This window comes from Mirounga leonina, unplaced genomic scaffold, assembly GCF_011800145.1.
Source record: "Mirounga leonina isolate KUSES-001 unplaced genomic scaffold, KU_Mleo_1.0 Mir_201, whole genome shotgun sequence".
NCBI lineage: Eukaryota > Metazoa > Chordata > Mammalia > Carnivora > Phocidae > Mirounga > Mirounga leonina.
Window position 1 is genome coordinate 28,093,895 of NW_023270504.1, and position 19,279 is coordinate 28,113,173.

The window sequence follows — 19,279 nt, forward strand, 5'->3', positions numbered from 1 at the left end:
CCCCCCCCGCCCCCGCAGGGACTCTGCCGCCCAGTGAATGTGGGTGGATGTGGCTGGAATGATCGTGGGCCCCAGCTCTACCTTCCCCTCCTGATGGTCATGGGCCCTCTGCCACTGTCTGAGCAGCAAAACATAAGGACCGCGTCCCCTTCCAGAAGCAATGTGAGAAAGTGAGCAGCATCTGAACTAGAGAGGTATTTGTCCGAGAGTTTCTAGCAGGAATGTCTGTGAAAGTAACTGGGGTTTGCAGAACCTGTCGCGGAATGCCCGCATGGGGCGGAAGGGGGAGCCTCCCATACCAGCAGAGGGCAGGAGGGAGGAAGAAGGGAAACAAGAAAGACTGCTCATCAGTGAAGAATAAGGACCCACAAGAGCCCTGGCCACATTCCTGGTGAAGCACTGCGCCAGCCCCCCCGAGGGCCCCCCAACCCCCCCCGGGCATCAGCAACCCCCCCCCCCCGCCAGGGGGGGCCCCCCCCCCCCACGCCCATGCCTCTTCCAGACCCCCCAGGGCCATGGACGCCCAGCCCCCACTGCCTGGCCCACTCTCCCTCCTGCTCAGAGCGTCCTGAGCCAGGGCCTGGTGCGCCTGGGCACAGTGGTTTGTCCTGACTGAAACCTGACGGACATCCTCTCTCCCCACCTGTCCCCTACCCTCAGGAAAAAAAAAAAAATCAAACCATTACAGGAATCAACGCAATAAAAAGTTATAAATCAGAAAGCTAACCCTAAACTTATCTGAGAGATAATATTCCTGAATAACCATAATCAGAGTAAAATAAAATAAAAAAGTTACACTGTAAGGTATAAAAAGCCTGGGCAAGATGCTCCTGGGGGCCTCACCCAGAGGCGGTCAGACCCCCGCCCCCACCAGCCCTCCCCCGGGGGTGGCCGTGGACGCCAGTGGCCTCCAGTGGGCAGTCCTCCACCTGGGGGGCACTCTGCTCCCCACCCCCGTGGGGACAAAGTGTCAGGGCAAGGAAGGGCAGGGGCAGAAATGCATCCGTGCCGGGGGGCTCCTAGAGCACGAACCCGGCCCACCCTGTCTTCTTTGGCAAATACACAGATGCAGGAATCCAGGCGCCCCCAGCACCCAAGGTCTGTGTGCACCTCCTCCACACCTCCTCCTCCCTGGCCCTCCACCCACCAAGTAGGCTGAGGCGGGGTGGGCTGGGGGCTGGCGGGCTGGGGAGGTGGGTGCGGGGTCAGCAGTCTGGAGAGCGCGGGCAGGCAACACAAAGCTCAAATCTTCTTCCCCGGCACAGTGTCCGTGTGGAGGCCGGGGTGCTCTCAGCCAGCCGGCTCAGGCGTCGTACTTTTTACCAGTCCGGTGGATGTGCTGGAAGAGGGTCATGGAGAAGGCCATGCCCAGAATCTGAAAGACAAGGGGAAGAGGGCCTGGGACGGTGGCCTGGGGTCTGCCACGTGGCACCTGGAGTGAGTGGGGACAACCACTCGTGGGCTTGAAACGGGCCAGCAGGAGGCCACACACCCAGGAGCTCAGCCCCTCAGAGCCGTTTGTGCGGAATATCACACAGCCCGGAGCCTCAGAAATCTGCCGACTTCCGAGGGCTGAGGTGAGGACCGGACCCACAAAGGACCTGTCCTAAGCAGTAGCTACCAAGGAACTGAGGAGGGGGACAGGAAGGTGGCAAGAACACCAAAGCCGTGCCGGGTCACCCCGCTCAGTCCTGGAGCACATGACATGAGGTCTTGGCAGCGGCAGGTGTGTCTTCACCACTGATGTGCCCAGGACAACGTTCACGCTCACCTGTGTTCCCTCAACTCCTGAATCCTGACTGGGGTGCTGACCCCGGGCCACGCAGGAGGCAGGAGGAAGCCAGCCTGCAGACCCATGGGCACCACAGAGAGCAGGCCGTGGGCTCGCACCGTAAAGCAGGGGCCTGGGAGACACGGCGCAGCCCGCACGGCTCTCATGCTCAGTGTTCGGGCGTAACTGGAGGGACCCTGGCCGGTTCTGGTCCAGGCCTCAACGTGGAATGCAGTCTGGCCCCCATGTGCACATCTCCCATTAGAGCTCTGCCGAAATGACAGCGGGCTCGTCTGCTGAGCCTGAAAGCTCGCAAAGACTTCGGACATGGTCAGACCCGTGGGACCAAGGGGTTAGGGCAAGAAAGATCACTTGATGCAGGATGTCAGCCACCTTGTCATGGACCGGCCAGCCAAGTTCGAGGGCTCCGAGGGGAATCAGGCACTGGAGACTCCTGCTCGGAGGAGCCATACATGAGTGGACAAAGGAGAGAGCCCAGGAAGTGCTCGCCCCAGAAAGGTCAGGAAGGGAGGCAGGGATTCTTTCCTTGTCCCTCTCCAGCATCCAGGTGAGAGCCTGCACAGCACGGCTGCTCACTGAGCGCTTGCTAAGGATGCTAACACTTGTGGAGCTCTCCCCAGCCGCCCGGTCCTGCTCCACACCCTGGACACGGCCGGAGCTCACTTGATGCTAAGACATGGCATGGGGATCGTGCCCATTATACTGATGTGGAAATTAAGGCATAGAAGCTAGGCAGCCTGCGCAGCTCACATACACGTCATAGGCGACGCGGCTGGCCAGCCGCCCGCGGAGCACGAGCCTGTGCACAGGCGTGTTACCCGGGGACTCAGCTTTCATTCAGCTCAGTCCCAAGGTAAGTGTCCCTGGGAAGGCGGGCAGGCGTGTTCTCCATCAAACCCACCCGGGGACTCGTGCAATGCCGGCACCGGGCCCAAGGCTCGGAGGGAATGCCAGGAAAGCCGGGCCCTACTGTGCCTGCCGGGCTGGGACAGGCACTGAAAGAGAAAGTCTTGGGGCAGAGCGGAGCGGGAATGCATGTGGGCTGCCTGGGTCAGCTGGGGGGGGTGTCTGTGTGCGTCTGTGTGCATCTGTGTGTGTGTCTGTGTGTGCGTGTGTCTGTGTGTGTGTGCGTCTGTGTGTCTGTGTCTGTGCGCATGCGTGCATCTCAGCTCCAGCCGGGGAGCCGCAAGGCTCTCACCTGCATGATAAGGATGCACATCCCCACGGTGCCAAGCACGTGCTTGTTGTCATCAAACCACATCTTCACCTTCTCGTAGCAGCCCTGGGGAGCGGCGACCCCAGGTTAGAGCAGTGGCAGGACGGAGAGCGCCCCCTCCTGCCCAGCCACCACCTCACTTCCCCACCTGTCCCCGCCCCCCCCACCCCTCGCCCCCAGGGTTCGGCCTACGAGGCCCCACTGCACAGCCTCAGAGCCCCATTCAACCGTGGGTCCACCCCACCGCCCCTCCCCTGCAGGTGTCCTGGTGCCACACCGTCCCCCCCCCACAGGCTTCTGGGAGGCGGCCCGGGAGCAGCCGCGTCCAGCCTCACCGTTCTCCACAGAGGGGTGGTGGTGTTGTGCCCACAGCCCTGGGAGTTCTCCACACAGCAGCGGTCGGGCACCGTGTTCTCCCCCAGCACCGGGTACCAGTCCGTGGGGCCGGTGACGCCGCAGCAGCGCATCTGCAGGTGCCAGCCCACAGGGTCAGACACCCGCAGCCCGCGGTCCTCCGGGCCTTCCCCGCCCAGACCAACCCGGCCCCACGAACTGCCTCCCTGCGTGTCAGCGAAGGAGACAAGGGCCTCCTTCTGGCCCCTTCTTTGGGCCTCATCTGGACCCAGACGAGGAGCCACAGCCCCTCCCTGGAGGCCGGAGCGCAGAGAAGGTGACGCCCACCTGCCTCTCTGAGCTGGGCACCGGGCCCCAGGCAGGAGCGCTCAGCCCTCTGCTCACTCACCACCCCGCCCACTCTGCTTTGGGGACCGTCCCAAGCCGGCTGCCCCCCTCCCCAGGGCTTGACATGGGGCCTCTGGGTGGCACAGACTTGTTTTCCTCTTGGAACTGGGGCCTCCTTGCCTGAGCCACGATCAGGGAGGCAACCCTGTTGCTACAGTAAAGATGATCTGTCCTTCCTAGTTCCCTGTACCCATTTAAGGCGCTCGGTCCTGTGTCCAGATCCTGCTCACCTGCCTCCACTCCCCTGCTGTCCCTCTCCAGAGGCATCCCCTGTATGATGTGCCACCCAGCAGCCCTCCCGGCCCCCTGGGCAGAGTCTGAGTCCCCCCGCCCCCCACCAGCCCTTCACCTCGGCCTGGATGATGTTCCAGGCGTTCTTCAGCCCCACGTTGTTCTCTGTGTTGTACAGCAGCAGGCCCTCTTTCAGGTCCTTCCTGGCGTTCTCATTCACCTGTCAGGTTGAGCGCAGACACCTGAATCCCTCCTCCAAGGGGTCAGCACAACTATGCTTGAATACTCCCAGTGATGCGGAGCTCACTAATGCCAGAGGCAGTCCATTGCCCCCGTGGGTGATTTAGAGGATTCTATTTCCCAAGACTACACAGGTAATAAGCCCCCCACCGTGCCCCGCAAACTCACCTTCCCCACGCTGCCTCCACCAAAACCTTTCATCCCGGCCTCTCCTGGCTCCCCTGTTTCCATTCTCCTTCCTGCCCTCTTCAGAGATCCTCCCTGCCAGTGCTTCTCAGGCTGGCCCTGCCCCAACCCCAGTGACACTCCATATGCCCCCTCCAGCTCATAAGGCTCACCTTGTCCATGTAGACAAAGAAGAGGATAAGCAAGATCAGCTCTGCTAGGAGGATGATCAACAGGACGATGAAAAACTGGAAAGAGAAAGCCTAGATGTAGGCACATGGTAGTGGTCATGGCCAGGAATGGGGTGCACACAAGGATGGCAGGGGGGCGGGGGAAAAGTGGCACCTAGACAGGGCTTCCCAGGTAAGGGAGAGGCCAGCTACTTCTGAGGAATCCCCAGAGAGTAAGGGACGGAGATACAGGAGACAGCCAATCAAGGAGTGGGAGAGACAACTAGGGCAGGGATACCCCATCATGAGGATGAGGGGTGTGGTCAGGCAAAGAACATTCTACAAACAATTTCCCTGGGCTCAGGCTGGGCATCCAGGAGGCTGATGGTCGTCCCAGGCCTTGCCTGTCTCAGTGGCCCAAATGCAGGGAAACAGAGCTCGGGGGGGCTGGGGGGATATGGGGTCCAACTTACACTGAGGAGGAGGCACTTGTTTTCCTTGATGGCCCCCAGGCAGCCGAGGAAGCCCGTCACCATGACAATGGTGCCGATGGCGATGACTAGGTTGGCTGCAGACAGCGAGGGGAAGCTGGGGGAGAAGGTGGCAAAGTTGCCTTGGGACACGGATAGCCAAATGCCCACTCCAAGCAGCCCACAGCCACAGAGCTGGAGAGAAAGGAAAGCCGTTAGATCAGCACTGCTTCTGAGCTCATCTCCACGGCTCCTGAAGGCTGCATGGCCCTACCGCCCACTCTGCGACTGGGAAAGGGGGGGATGGGGCTACAGGTCAGATAGGGCCATGGGCCCACACCATGTCGGCTGTGTGACCTAGACAAACCCTCAGGCTCTCCATGCCTCAGTTGCCCCGTCTGGCAAATGGCATTATACTAGCTTCACAAACCTCCTACGGTCGCTCTGAGCATCCAATCTTAAAAGACACAGGCAGAACCCTGTAACAGCTACAGAAGGTCCCAGACCCACATGGGTGGTGGCAGTTCTTCCCCTTGTCAGTGGAGAGGCCCCAGCATTCAGGAAGGAGTCCGGCAGGAGGGCACAGTGGACAGCGAAAGTGAGTAAGGACTTGTCTCGGGGGCTGGGAAGAATCTCAGAGCCAGACCCTCGGGGGCCTGTGTCCCGCTGCCCTGCCCACATGCCCGTGCTCTCCGGAGCCCGGAGAACAAGTTTCCCACAGATGGGGGAGAAGGAAACTCGCGAATCCATCACTGCCTTGGCCACCCGTCCATGTGAGCCAGCAGCCAGCGCTCCGGGCCCGAAAACCGACTCTCCTCCACGGCGCCCCCGGGGCTGCAGCGCCCCCGGCTTCACCTGGGGACGCTCCACTTTCGTTGGCTGCGCGTCTGCACAGCTGCCTTGTTTTATGCTCCATACAGTCGACACTCCCCCCCACCCCGTCCCTCCAGCAGCTCCGAGGAAGTATACGGAGTCTGTATGCAGAGTCTGCGGGGCCAATCCATCAGTCAGCCGATATTTACTGAGTACCTGCAGCCTGCAGTGTCCCGGGCCAAAAGAGCCACAACCTCTTCAGCGACCTGCCTTCTTGGGACCTCCGCTCTGGCTGGACGGGAGCAATGAAAAAGCAGCATCGACCCCACGCCCAGTGCCAAATAAATAGTACAGGAGTTGCGAGGAGCCAACCACTGTCCTGGCCTGTGATGTCCTTTGGAGGAGGCAGTCAGTGCCCAAAGGACAGGTGGATTTGGGGCAGGGGGGCGGACAAGAACATTCCAGGCAGGGCGAAAGCAGACACACAAGGCCTTGGCGGGGCACAGACATGGATCTGACACCCGGTTCCAGCTTTTCCCGGTGGTGTGACCTTGCAAACTCCTTGTATGCCCAATGAGAATAATATCGCCTGCCTTCTGGATTGCTGGGAGAATTTAAATGGAAGAAAGCATGGGAAGTGGGTGGCCAGCACCAGGTGCTGGTCTCGGAAAGGCATTGACTGAGCAGCTCCTAGGTGCCAGGAACTGTGCTGTGACCCCAGGTATCGAGCACACCCCTGCTCTCGAGCTGCTCTAGCTCCAGAGAGGAGACCCCGAAGGACCAGCGAAGACAAGGCGGCCCACGAGTAGGCAGAGAGCAGTTCTCACGTGCGTGCAGGGAAGGTCAGGGGGAGAGGCTGCCCGAGGAGGTGGCATTTTCTTCCCTCATTCAGTCCACACACCCAAAGTGAGCCCCCCATTTAGTAAGTGCCAGGGCCTGTTCTGAGTGCTGGGGGGGCGCGGAGGAGGTGAGCAGCACAGGCAAACCACCCCTCCCTCCATGAACAGGCTATTCTTATAGGGGACATAATGTTCCATAAGCAAACAAGTAGCACAATTTCAGGTGATGGCATGTGCCATGAAGAAAAATAAGGACGGCAAGGAGTTAGAAAGTATCGGGGCACAGGGTAGTCACAGAAGGCCTCTAAGAAAGGTGGCATTTAAGTAAGGACCCAAATGAAGAGGGGAAGTGGTGGAAGAATGTTCTAGATAGAGGTAACAGCATGTGCAAAAGCCCTGAGGTGGGAAAGAGGCTGGCCAACCCCGGGACAAGCAAGCTGCCCGTGTGCTGCAACAGAGTGAAGGAGGTGACACGTGGTAGGGGACCAGGAGGTGGGGTGGCAGGAGACAGATGGGACAAGATCTTGCAGGCATCAGTAAAGACAAGGTGGGGGTGTTCTTAGCGTGCTGGGAAGCCCCTAGGGCTGGAGAGTGACATGATGTATGTTTCCAATAGATCACTCTGGCTGATGTTCAGAGACGGCCCCCAGAGGGCAATGGGGAAAGCCGGCAGAGCAACTGGGAGGCCACAGCAGGGATCAGGCCCGAGCTGGTGGTGACCTTCACCAGGCAGCTCTGGAGGACCGGTGAGCAGCAGAACAACGAGGTCTATTTGTAAGGCAGGCTTGACAGGACTTGCTGGGCTTTAAAAGACGAGGAGATTTTCATAGATGAGGAACCAGAAAGGTGATCCAGGCTGTGCATGACAAAAGAAGTGGGCGTATTCCCATGCATTACTAAAGCAGAGATTGTTCAAGCAGCTGGGGAGGAGTGGGAATAAGTGGAGCCGCTTCCTGGGTTGCCCACGCCGTGGAGTGGTCCTGTGCCCCCCGTACCTGGGAGCAGTCCCAGTGGAACTACGTCAAGGCTCCCAAGGTATGGGCACACTTGGCCGAGAGCATCCACCCAATCAGTGGGCATCCACCGAGCTTTGCAGGGGGAATGGGTGCCACCACCCCCGTAACCACTAGGTGGCGCTCCAGGCCGGGTCAGAAGTTCCGAAACTTCCATCCAACTTCTCATACTGAGTTTTTTCAATCTGGTCAGTTTCTATACTGCCGTCTCAATTTTTCTTTCATTAATCATACCACGGAAATTCATGATCTTCATGCTGAAGATTTATGGCCCTAAAAGCCAGAGCCTGCAATGATTGAGAGGAAACCCCAAGGCTGCCAGGTCACTCCTTGCAGATAGAGAAGCCTGATAAAGACACCTGGCTTTGGGACCCCCAGAGCGGCAGGATGCCCCTACCACCCTGCGGTGGGGACCCTGGGGCCCCCAGGACCCTCCCTGGGCCTGGGAAAATTCTCACAGCACACCTTTCCCCGGAAACCAGTTCCCACAGGGAGTGGGTCCAGCAGGGGCCCTTCTGTACCTCCGTTCTCCATCTCCCTCCCAGGGAGAACTGCCATAAAGTCCAAGAGCCTCTATACGGGAAAACCTCAACAGCTCAGAAACTCCCAGGACCTGGTCATCTCTCTTAAAATGGTTCTCTGACTTCACGCTCCACATTCTTTGACTTGGTCTGCAGGCTTCCCAAAGCCCTGCCCAGGAGCCTCCTTCCAGGAGAAGGGCTTGTCGCTCTGGCCCGATTCCTGCACCCTCTCACTCCCTGTCTGAGCTCCCACCACATCCCGGGCTAGATCCCAGGTGAGACCCGCTGCCTACAGCTAGGGCAGTCCCCACACACTGCCTGTACTTAAGTCCTGGGGTGTAGGGGGTGTCACACACGATGTCTGCTGAGTGAATGTCGCCCCTGCAGTGCAACTCGGGGGGGGCCTCCTGCACACCCCACTGCCACTCTTCCATACCGTCTGGGCTCTCCTACTGAGATGAAGCCCCTGCTCCCCTCTCAGACCCACGAGCAGAGCCTCTAGGCAGGAAGAAAACCTAAACAATCAGGCCCTAAGTTCACAGATAAGGACAGCAAGAGGAGACAGGCAGCCGTCCCACTGCCAGGCTGGGCCCACACCTGGATTCCTGGCCTTGGGTGCGAGGCCTCTCCCATACCCTCCCTCTAGGAGACCATTAAGTGCATACTGAGCCTGGGCCGACAGGTGGAAGGTGCTCTTGGCCCCTGCCTCACGCCCAGGTCCCAACCACGCTCTCTTTCCTGCCTCTGGCCTGTTTCTCAGCCCAGCCTGCACAGAGCTGCCTGAATCCTTTTTCCAAAACACTGCTTTCATCATGCTGCTCCCCTGTGAGACCTTACAATTCGTTAGCTCTCTGACGCCCAATTTCTTTTAAATGTAGGCTTTGGGCTAGAGAATTTCTCAAGTCCCTGCCAGCACGGGCTTAGCCAAGCCTGAGACACGGTGCTGTCACATCCCTGCCCGGTGGTTCTCAGCCCAGAGCGATTTTGCTCCTCTGGGGACATCTGGCAACGTCTGGGGACATTTTTGCTTCTCACAACTTGGAGTAGGGAGCTCCTACTGACATCTGAGTGAGTAGAGGCCAGGGTTACTGCCAAACAACCTACAATGCACAGGACAATCCCTCACCACAAAGAACTACGCAGCCCCAAATTTGGAGAGAAGTCAAGAAACCCTGCCCTAGCCCCATCCCCATGCCAGGCATCCACCCTCTGGCTATCGCCTCAAGAAGACAGCCATCACAGAAAGAACCTGGTGTGTTCCCTCCAGGGCTGGAGCAGCATCCCGGTTCTGAGAGGGACAATAAACCATAAGAGGAGTGAAGAGCTAAAAGACTCCATCCATCTGGGGAGCTGGTGAGAACCGGGGCAGGAGCAGGGAAGAGGCCGTTGTCTGGTGCATGGCACCGGGCAGGAGGGAGGAGCTGACGGCAGAACAGGTTAGCTGGGCAGGAGGGCAAGCAGACAGGAAGCAGACCTCTGAAACCAGAGCACAGGGCTGGGGAGGGTGCGGCAGGAACAGGGGAAGGAGAGCAGCCCCCTGCGGAACGTGCCCCACACAGGAAGGAGACAAGGCTGCGGTGGGACAGCCAGAGCTCAGTGCCAGAGAACTTAGCTGGTGGCCTTTGGGAAAATTTCCTTCCAAAACCAGAGGGCTGTCTCAGCTGAGAGGACCGAGCCACAGTCAAACCCAAGGCAGGAAGAGACTCTGGGGTGAGGCAGGGTGACTCAGGGAACCAGGATCTGGCCAAGGTTAGCACCGACTGACCCGAGGTCACCAGCCAACATGGTGCAGTCCAGGCCTGGTTAGCACCTCTCCAGCCGGCGAGGCCCAGCAACTGTCCTGACTACCGAGCTTTCCTGCTCCCTACCGCTGCCCCAACTGAGGACATCTCTAAGTGTTTTCAATTCCACGCCCCATGTAAATCCACATCCAAATGTGAGAAAACAAATTCCTACCCTTGCATTTGCCCGAGGCCTTGATCTCCATGAGGGCAGGGAGTCTATTTGGGTCTATTTAGTTCATTGCTAAATCCCCAAAGCCTAGAACAGTACCTCATCCCTGGCAATGGCTTTGGGTGTCCCTCCTACAGGGCTCTCCTGTGCAGGCCCTTAGCTGACTGCAGGGAAGAGAAGATTCAGGCCCTTGCCAAGGGCCATCCCAGGACCTTCCTCATCACGGTTGGGCCCATCCACCAGAGGCACACCAGGCAAACTGAGGCCTAGCCAGGCTGTGGCCACAGAGTGATCAAGCACCCCAGGCTCACCTCATTTATGTAATTAGCCAAATATCCTCCATGGCATTTTTCCTCCTCTTTAGTTTGAATCCTATTGATTTGTAGTTTTAATATATGTTTCTGTCTTATGTCCTTATGTATTTTTCACGGGGGCATCCCATTTCTCTGGGGGTGAGTCCCATAATTTCCCCTTCAAACCAAACTCCCTTCTGAGCTTCTACCCCTGACTTAGTGCAGCGGACGGCCACTCCCTGCATCCCCTCACGGCTGCCAATAGTCTGTCCCCCATACAGGGGTGGCATTCCCTGAGGAATGCCACCTCCTGTGCCTGGGCTGAGCCCCGGGCAGCACATGAGGGACCTGCCAAGCCTTCTGTGTAGACTTGTCACCCACCCCCACTAAAACACCAGCTTCCGGGGCCAGGTTCACGCTCATCCATTCCTTTTCCATGGGAGGACCCAGAACACGCCTGGGCTACTACATCAACATTTGCTCCATGGACAGATGGATGGACGGATGGGTAGAAAGGGGTGGGAGGGCCTGAGCAGGCCACAGCCTGGGAACAGGACCAGACCCAGACACACAAACCCACCTGAATAAAAAAAACCCCATTACCCCCCTCATCCCTACTCCTAGTACCCGCAAGAGCCCCAAGTTACTCCCAAATCACCCCCCTTAGCCCCTCGTTTGCCTGTGTAAGTTGCCTGCTCATCTGCCCCACTTCCCCTCAGAGCCCTCAGGCTGTTTTCATCCCTGTGGCCTCATGTGTCTCTGCAGAGCCCCCCAACTCGGCCCCTGCACCCCACCAGCCTCACCCCCTCTGCTTTGCAGGAGCTTTTCAAACACTAAGTCTCAGCACTCCCCAGTGCTCTCTATGAGCCACGGCCAAGTGCAGCATTTAATGGCATTTAATAAATTAGTGGATGTGGAGAATAAAAAAGAAAACCAAAACGACTTTAATTTCACAGCCCGACATGCAGCTAGTAATGGTCCAGTCTGGCCCTGGGAGAAGCCAGCCTGCCAAGAACTTCATCCCAGGGAAAAGGGACAATACATCAGCACCAGCAGTGGGTCGGCTATTTTGTATTGCAGACACCCCTTGCTTCCAAGGGACCCTGCAGCTCATTCAGTGTCACAGCCATAAGGGGGGGGTGGTGAGGGAGCCAGACAATGTCTTTGCCGAAGTCACCCTGCAGGCAGGAAGATCAGAGCACAGAGGGGAGGTGGTCACTGGGTGAGAAGTCTCCTTGTGAGGCTGTCCCTGGCCCCAGGCAGACCAGTCCCCACTTGCGCACCCAGGGTCCCAGCACTCAGCATCCGTCCATACCCACCATCCCACCTTTGCACAATTCGGGCTCATCAAGAATTCTTTCTTAGTAACTCAAGAATGCACTTCCCTGTGGCTGACACACATATCCCAGTTTTGCCCGAGCAGCCCACCAAACACAAGTGTGGCAGGCTTTTAAATATATGCAGGTCTGTATCTACCATGCTTTCCCAAGTTTTCTTCTGGTCTATTCCACAGCTTTTACACCTTTGTCTCATCCCTGTCCCACACTCGCACTTAGATTCCAGCAATGGAGGGGACAGCGCAGAGTACAAAGATAACCCTCTCACCTCCTATACTCTGAGCTCTATACTTCTAGTAATCCAGCCGCAGACCTCCTGGCTTGGCGGGCAGCCCCCCATGGTTTTGGCTCGAACTGAGCTTGTGCATAATTTAAAGTGAAACAGCATGACTCCTCAGTCATTCTTTTTTTGACCCCACACTTTCTCTCAAAGCCTCCAATTTCTTTACAACTTCACCTCGCAGCCCCATATCACCAGCTTACATAGGTGACAGGGAGATCACACCCATATTTCTGAGCTGAATTTTCCTCCAAATAAACATTACATAAAGCATTTGCATATCTAAAACCCAGTTACATTTTGATTATTGCAGAATGAGGTTATTTTCTCAGATGGTTCTAGGAGAGAGCATTTAAACATGGCTAAACTTCAGGGATGCTGTGTCTGGTTGCTGCAAGACTTGGAGGTTCACAGAGCTCTTAAATTATGTTTCAAGAGTCCACTTCTCTCCAGCGAGCTTTGCAGAGACACGGAGACCACAGTAACCCCCTCTCCAACACACCAGAACCCCCTGTCCATTGAGAGTGGGTCCTGTCACAATACCTCGTGTACCCTCAAATTCTAAGAAGTACGCGACATTCAAAGAGTCTGTGACGAGGGAAATCCCATTTGAGACTTTGAGGACAGCCCCTGTTGACAGTCTTGGCTGGGAATAAAGGTCCAGGCACCAGCAGCCCTGGCCCCCAGCTGGCTGCACAAAGGGCTTGGTGTTCTCTGACCCCAGGACGGGAGGAGGCCGGCTTTGCTGAGCACTGCCCATCTGTTTGGGCTTCCTGGCCTCAGCATGGAGGGCATCTGCCCTGCCCAGGGGCTCACTCAAACCAAGGCATCTACAGGACTCCAGGCTGACCCACCCCGGGGGCAGGGAGAGTCTGGGTCTGTCTCTGGGCTTCAAAGGCCAGGGCAGGGGTGCCGAGAGAGGGCCTAGTCCCTGATACGTCTGATGCCTGGAGAGTAAGGGGTGTCCATGCTGCGCTACCCTAATGCAGCCCCTTTACACTCTGGTCTTCTGCAACTACTCCTCCAACTGGGAGAAAGGCCTGCAGAACACCGTGGATCACGTGCGCCACCTCCACCTGCACCCCAGCCCCTGAGCCATCTGGAAGCCTCCAATCAGACCACAGGTCCCAGATCAACTTCCTCAGGTGCCAGCATCTTCCTACTTCTCAAGCTGAGCACGGGGTCGTTGGGGAGGAGAAGTGAAAAAGGAGGTAGAGACAAGCCCAGAACCGCCTAGGGGGGCCTGAAGTGGGCCAGAGGCTGCCGGAAGGAAGCCTGAGGAACAGCCCCCAGAAGGACCATAGAATGATGTGTGGCCAGGACGCCAAAGAGCATTGGATGACACAAAGCTCCTGCCAGACTTGTAAAGCAGGAGTGATCATTCACCAGTCCATAAACATCGATTCTCACCACCATCATGGTCCTTCCTGGGCCGGCCAAGCATGCAGAGGTGGGTGCTGGGGAGAAGGGACACACAGGAGCACTTACTAGCCCAGCGCTTCCCAAACTGACCCCTGCCATCCCACTCCCTCTGGGCAGCGGGAGGCTGGAGGCCCTGACTGCGAGATTCTTCTCAGGGACGTGGACAGAGGACGCCCAGGAGAGCACACAGCTGCTTCATGTCCCTCTTTGGGGACACATGAGAGGAAGTAGGCTAAAATGCTGAAGGGACGGGGCAGGCATGGGAAGGACCTCCCAAGAGGGAAGCTGACGGTCCTCTGCCCTGGCCCCTTCTAGAGGCTCTGTTCCCTGTTGGCACACTGCCCTTTGCGGGGACAGTGGGGAAGGGGGGGCGATGACCCTTGGACATGTCTTTTCCCCGAACTCCAGAACTTGTCAATACTCAAGGGGAATAGCTTGGAGCCTGAGGCCACCCACACCCAGTAACATACTCAGGCAGGGTGCCAATGTTAGGAAGGAGTGCTGTCTCTGCTAGGGTGGGGGTCGTACGTGTAGCTCTCCTTGCCTGCACCCCCAAGGCCACAACTGCCTGAGCCCCTGGGCCTGGGGCAGACCCATGTGGGGACACAGTCGGAGGCACAGCCTTCACTCCCAAGGTCGCTGTAAATTGGGAGGGAAGGTGCCGAGGACTCAGAAGAGCCTGTCAAAGGAGTCTGGAGAAAGGATTTTCCGATCACCAGCATATTTTTTCCTTCCTGCATTTGTTTTATTTTGTGCATCTGGGGAGAAAGGCACTTCTGACAGCAACAAAGCGTGGAGGAACGCGTGAAGCCACGGCTGCCATGGGAGGCAGGGATGGGCTTAGGAAACCAGCCTCCAAGGATCACAGTGACGCAGGCGGCCACCTGGGCTCTCGGAGAAGGCAGAACCACCAGCCTCCCGGATCTCAGGACAGTGGCCTCGGGGACAGCCACATGCTGTGCAGCTCCGGCAGGCCACCTGGCCTTTTGGGGACGATGCTCGGCTAAAGGACTCGGGGAGAGAAAGCAGTTCCCCAGCACTTGGGGACACAGAGAGGATGAATAGGATTATGCCTGCCGAGCACTTTGTGTTCCTTGGAATATAAATATCGTACAAGGTACTGTGCTATTATTCAAACTCCTTCGAAAATGCAGGGAAACCGGACAAGGAGCCCTTGAATGCCTATCACATCTTTCCGGCAAAGAGCTCAAATGAGACTATAACTCACCCTAGAGAATGGGCAAGGGGGTGGGGACCTCCTGTTTGAGGAGAGACACCCCCCCCAACCCCTGAGCGGTGAAGAGAAGTCACACAGCGGAAACATGTCCATGAGTGGTGTCTCTCATGCAATCACAAATGGACGCCCTTTTAATAATCGTCTACAGCTCAAGTTCAGCAAATAACACTCTATAATTACACGTACAGATATCAGGAAAGATCGTGGCTGACTACCAGGTCCATCTGTGGCCCCAGGACAGCCACCCACACACACTTCCGCTATAACCCTTGGACGGGGCCGACACATGACTGGTCTTCTCTCCAGGGATCCGATGCCCACGGCCTGATTATTTACACCGCCAGATGGGAGCCGTGTCCACCCATGCCAGGATTTGGCATTTCTGACATGCTTTGTGGGGGACATAGGCCGGTGACGGTCAGGTCCCTCTGCCAAAGATGGTCTCAGCAGCAACCTAAGTGACCCCCTGAGGCCCCTCCCCACCCTGTGCCGGGCTCTGCCCACGTCTTCGTCCCTGGCAGGACAGGAGACCACGGCCCATCCTACTACTCTTCCACACATGCACACAATTCAGGGCACTCTGCTGAAAGCTGCATGTCCATGGTCTGGCCAGAGGAACCTGCCCAAGGTCACGGAGCTCACTGATGGTGGAGCCTGGCCTCACTCCTCGCCCCTGCCCCCACCACCCTGCATTAACCCTTTGATGCCATGCTGCTGGGGACAGGAAAGCACAAGCACTCACCAGCACAGACCCGGCGCCAGCACAGTTCCGAGGGCTTTGCCTCTTCTGCCTCATTTAACCCTCTTGACCCAGTGGCGGGGGGCGGGGATGTTATTTTTGTCCTCCCCATTTTACAGATGAGAGAACAGAGGTGCAGAGAGGGTTAAGTGGTGAAGGAACCCAGGAAATCGGACTTCAGAAACCATGTTCTGACCTGCCATACCCCACTATGCAGACCTAGGTCATCCCAAATCAGCCAGAAAGGGTGTCCCCTAGACATGTCTTTATCTGGAGGAAGGAAGGCTGGCTGTGGTGTGGTGAGGTGTGCATGAGCAAGGCCCCGTGGCCTGGAAGCCTACTTGTGCTCTGGGGGGTCGGGGGGTAGGAAGAGAAAAGGCAGTGACGGTGGATGGTGGCAGTGGGGACAGGGTGGCGTCGAGGGTGACGACGATGACAATGATGATGAAGACAGGAACAGTACTGATGAGGACGCTAGCCTATACCGAGCCCATGTTACCTGCCAGGCACTGTGTCAAGCCCTCTCCACAAAAGCCATATGAGATGGTTACTATTATTTCCCTCCCCCTCCACTGTGCACAGGGAAAACTACAGATCGGAGATTACATATCCCGTCTACACTCACACATGGAGCTGGCAGGCCTGGGATTTTCATCCAATTGGATGTAATTCCAAATCCTATGGCTGAAACCTCTCTGTGCCTCCTACAGACCTACGAAAAATCCAAGACCTCATTTGATTAAAACTTTTCGGCAACTTTCTAGGCCGATCTGAGTCGAGGGAGGTGGGAAGGGAGTACTGAAGAGTGCGGGGACCCAGGAAGAGAGTGAGTCCAGCGTGAGGGAGGGACGCGAGTGTGCCCTGGCTGGATGGAGCGGGGGCAGAGAAGGTGGGCGAGGACAGGGAGCGGGCGGAGGGGAAGACATGTCCCATCTGCAGGCAGGGGTGTGTGTATGGGGTGTACGTGGGTTGGGGCTGCCCAAGTCCAGCGAAGGTAATACACCTACACTGATTTCGCCCGAGTTATGAAAATTGTTGGCTTTACCTCTGCAAGAAGCAGCAAGAAGAAACAAAATAAACTAATTTGGAGCTCAACAGGCCCTCTGTTTGTGCCTGTATTTCCACAAAAGGGGAGATGGTGGAAATAGTCACAATCATCTGCCGTTTGTTTTCTAGAATGTTCTTTCACATACACGGTCTCACACACGCAGTTGCCACAGCCTCATGAGGAGGGGTCACCCCACTTTATAGATGAGCCCACGGGAGTCAAGCTCTCCTCTCATGCAGTGCCTGTAACCAACCTCTGTGGTAGGCAGAAGAGCGTCATCTGACCCACCAGGAAACCGAGCTTCAGAGCAACTCACGGAAGCAATTCGAAGACCATCCACTTTCTAGAAAGGACGAACAAGGAAGGCCTGACTGGTGACCTGTCCACAGAGCCTTCTGCCATCAGTCTCTCAGCAGGTGCCCCCAAAGTGTCTGCCCCAAGCCGGGAGCGTGCTGGCCACAGTGGCACATGAGCCAGAGATGGGGTCCCTAGCCCAGGAACACCCGAGCCAGCTGGACCAGCAAGTCTAGGTGACAGGAACCAGCCACGATGTAGGAATACTTGACCAGTGCTGAGTGTCTGGATCCGGGAAGGCTGTGCACAACTCTGGCCTTGGAACCACGGAGACTGGGTTCCAATTCCCAGCACCCTCATTCACCCTTGGGGGGTGATGGGAGAGTCTCAGAAAACAACTTTTCCAGTGCTGGTTTTTAAATGGGGGGATTTGTGGTACCTACCAACAAGAGTCGTAGTTGGGATTAAATGAGATTCATGAAAATAAACTTCCTAGCATGGTGCCACGTACAAAGCTATAAACAGGAGTCGTTATTAGTATTTATGGGCCACAGTCTTCATTCACCCCGGTTACAGAGACCAGGTGGGGCAGCTGTCAGCCAGGGGCCAGCGGTGGAGAGGTCCTGCCCTGGCTGGAGCCCCGCTGTCCCCAGCCCCCAGCCCACCCGGCCAGGCCTCGGCAGGCCCTCTTCCCCCGACACGCACAGCACGTCTGCCCAGACATGCTTTACTCACCCTGCCGTCCTCCCGCTCCCCAGCCACCCATCTCCGGGAGGCAGCTCGCTTTCCCGATTTGTGAGCTGCTTTCTTTTGGCAGGGAGCTACTGCCGTCTGTGCTCTGGACCGTAAAACAAGTTTTCATCAATAAATTAAGATAAGCGGAAAGCCAGCTCTACAGGAGGCGGGCTGAGGCGGGCAGGCGGGCAGGCGAGAAGTCGCTCTGTGACCCAGAAGGGACCGAAGTAAATCCAAAGCAAGGCTAAGGCTCGCAGCCTCCTCTCCCTGGATCCCGAGGGCCCCATTTGACCCAGACTGCTCAGAAGGGGAGACACAGGAGGTCACCGTGCCTCTCTTGGGGCCCATTCCATCCTCGGGGTGGGTAAGCAAGTGTCAGTCACAAGTAATGCCAGGTTCTCAGCAATGCTCGCAGCCAAAATACTGATCCCAATCACCACGTTAGACAAGCTAAAGCTAATCACACAGTGGCCGGCCATCGCTAACACAAGAGTCATCTCTAAAAGTAAAAACGTCATTCTCGTGGAGCTTCCCCCACACCTCCGTGTGAACCGCCAGGCCCCCCAAACGCACTATGCACGTCTCTGCCTCCATGCCCTGCTCACAGCCTCGCTCCTACGTACAACCAGCTAGACTGGGTTCCTTTCCACCTTTCTTGATCCGACTGACGCCTCTCCTCCTCCTCCAGGCTGGCCAACCACCCCTCCCGCCCCGACCACAACATTCTGGTTCGACTGACAACTCATCAGCCTTAGAACCTTCTCCCACCTTGCCAGTACTGACCTTTGCTGGGTGTATATTCCAGCCCTCGACGGCTGCGCGCAGGTGCCTCCCGTCACACCTCTCTGCGAGTTGCCCCGGCACCGAGCTCAGTGCTGGGCGCAGAGAGGTCCTCGTTTACCAACAGCCGGGTATCGGCTGAGGGAGCCCAAGTGAAGGAGGGCCGTGGGAACATGGAAGCAAGGCCAGTTTTCAGCTCAGCAACAGGAGCGCCTCCCCAACCCTGGGCGACAGCATACAACCCCCTTCCGTCCCGACACTTGTCAACAAGCCAAGCATATGGTGGGAGACAGGCCAGCTGTCTATCCACCAGCACACACGGAGAGGTGCGCGGCTCTGCATATGTTTCGGAGGCAATGGACAGGTAGGCCTTTAGACGAAGCTGTGTGGCGAGCCCGACGGGGTGCCACAGTGCACCGAACAGCCTTGAACCTCGGTGAGTGGATCTGTCCTCCCAGCCTCTCTTAGCTCCTCCACCCATAAAACAAAAGGCTGAACTTAATAACATCCCAAATCCCTTCCAGCCCTAAGATCCTGGGACTTGACTTCTGCTCCATCCTCACTCTAGCTGTGAGTTAGGTAGGATGACCCAGTTAATCCACCCTCTGGGGGAAGAGGCCAAGGCATTTGGGGTTGCGGGACCTGCTCAGACACCGTGGGCCTGCATCCTGCCCCCCACCTCGGGAAGAGGGGCCCCACTTCTCTCGCAGAACGGAGCACAGAGGGAAAGTGCCAGGCCGTGAGCTGGGCCTGAGAAGTGCTGTGTCATTTACGCTTACCGCTTACCCCATGATCTAAACCCCCAGTTAAGGAAACGGGCAACACTAGGACAGACTTGCCGGGGTCCCCCCCTCGCCACGCCGTCAAGGATTCAGTCGGATGCCCATTCAGCACCCTGCCTTAGGAACGAGCCATGTACATACACTCAAACAGAGGGAAGAGATGGCAAA

The 19,279-nt window shown here is 57.3% G+C and overlaps 1 protein-coding gene across 6 annotated transcripts in view; it reads right to left on the reverse strand.

The window, feature by feature from the left end:
* Positions 1 to 533: 533 nt before the first annotated feature.
* Positions 534 to 19,279, reverse strand: part of TSPAN9 (tetraspanin 9) — a 191,286-nt gene continuing 172,540 nt past the window's right edge. For all 6 annotated transcript variants that reach the window (XM_035028458.1, XM_035028456.1, XM_035028455.1 and 3 more), the window contains 6 exons: positions 5,029 to 5,220; positions 4,559 to 4,633; positions 4,099 to 4,200; positions 3,344 to 3,475; positions 2,991 to 3,074; positions 534 to 1,375 (listed from right to left, as the gene is read on the reverse strand). In XM_035028458.1, the coding sequence (XP_034884349.1) occupies positions 1,304 to 1,375; positions 2,991 to 3,074; positions 3,344 to 3,475; positions 4,099 to 4,200; positions 4,559 to 4,633; positions 5,029 to 5,220 (657 nt within the window). In that variant the 3' untranslated portion in view covers positions 534 to 1,303. The remainder of the gene's footprint in view (positions 1,376 to 2,990; positions 3,075 to 3,343; positions 3,476 to 4,098; positions 4,201 to 4,558; positions 4,634 to 5,028; positions 5,221 to 19,279) is intronic.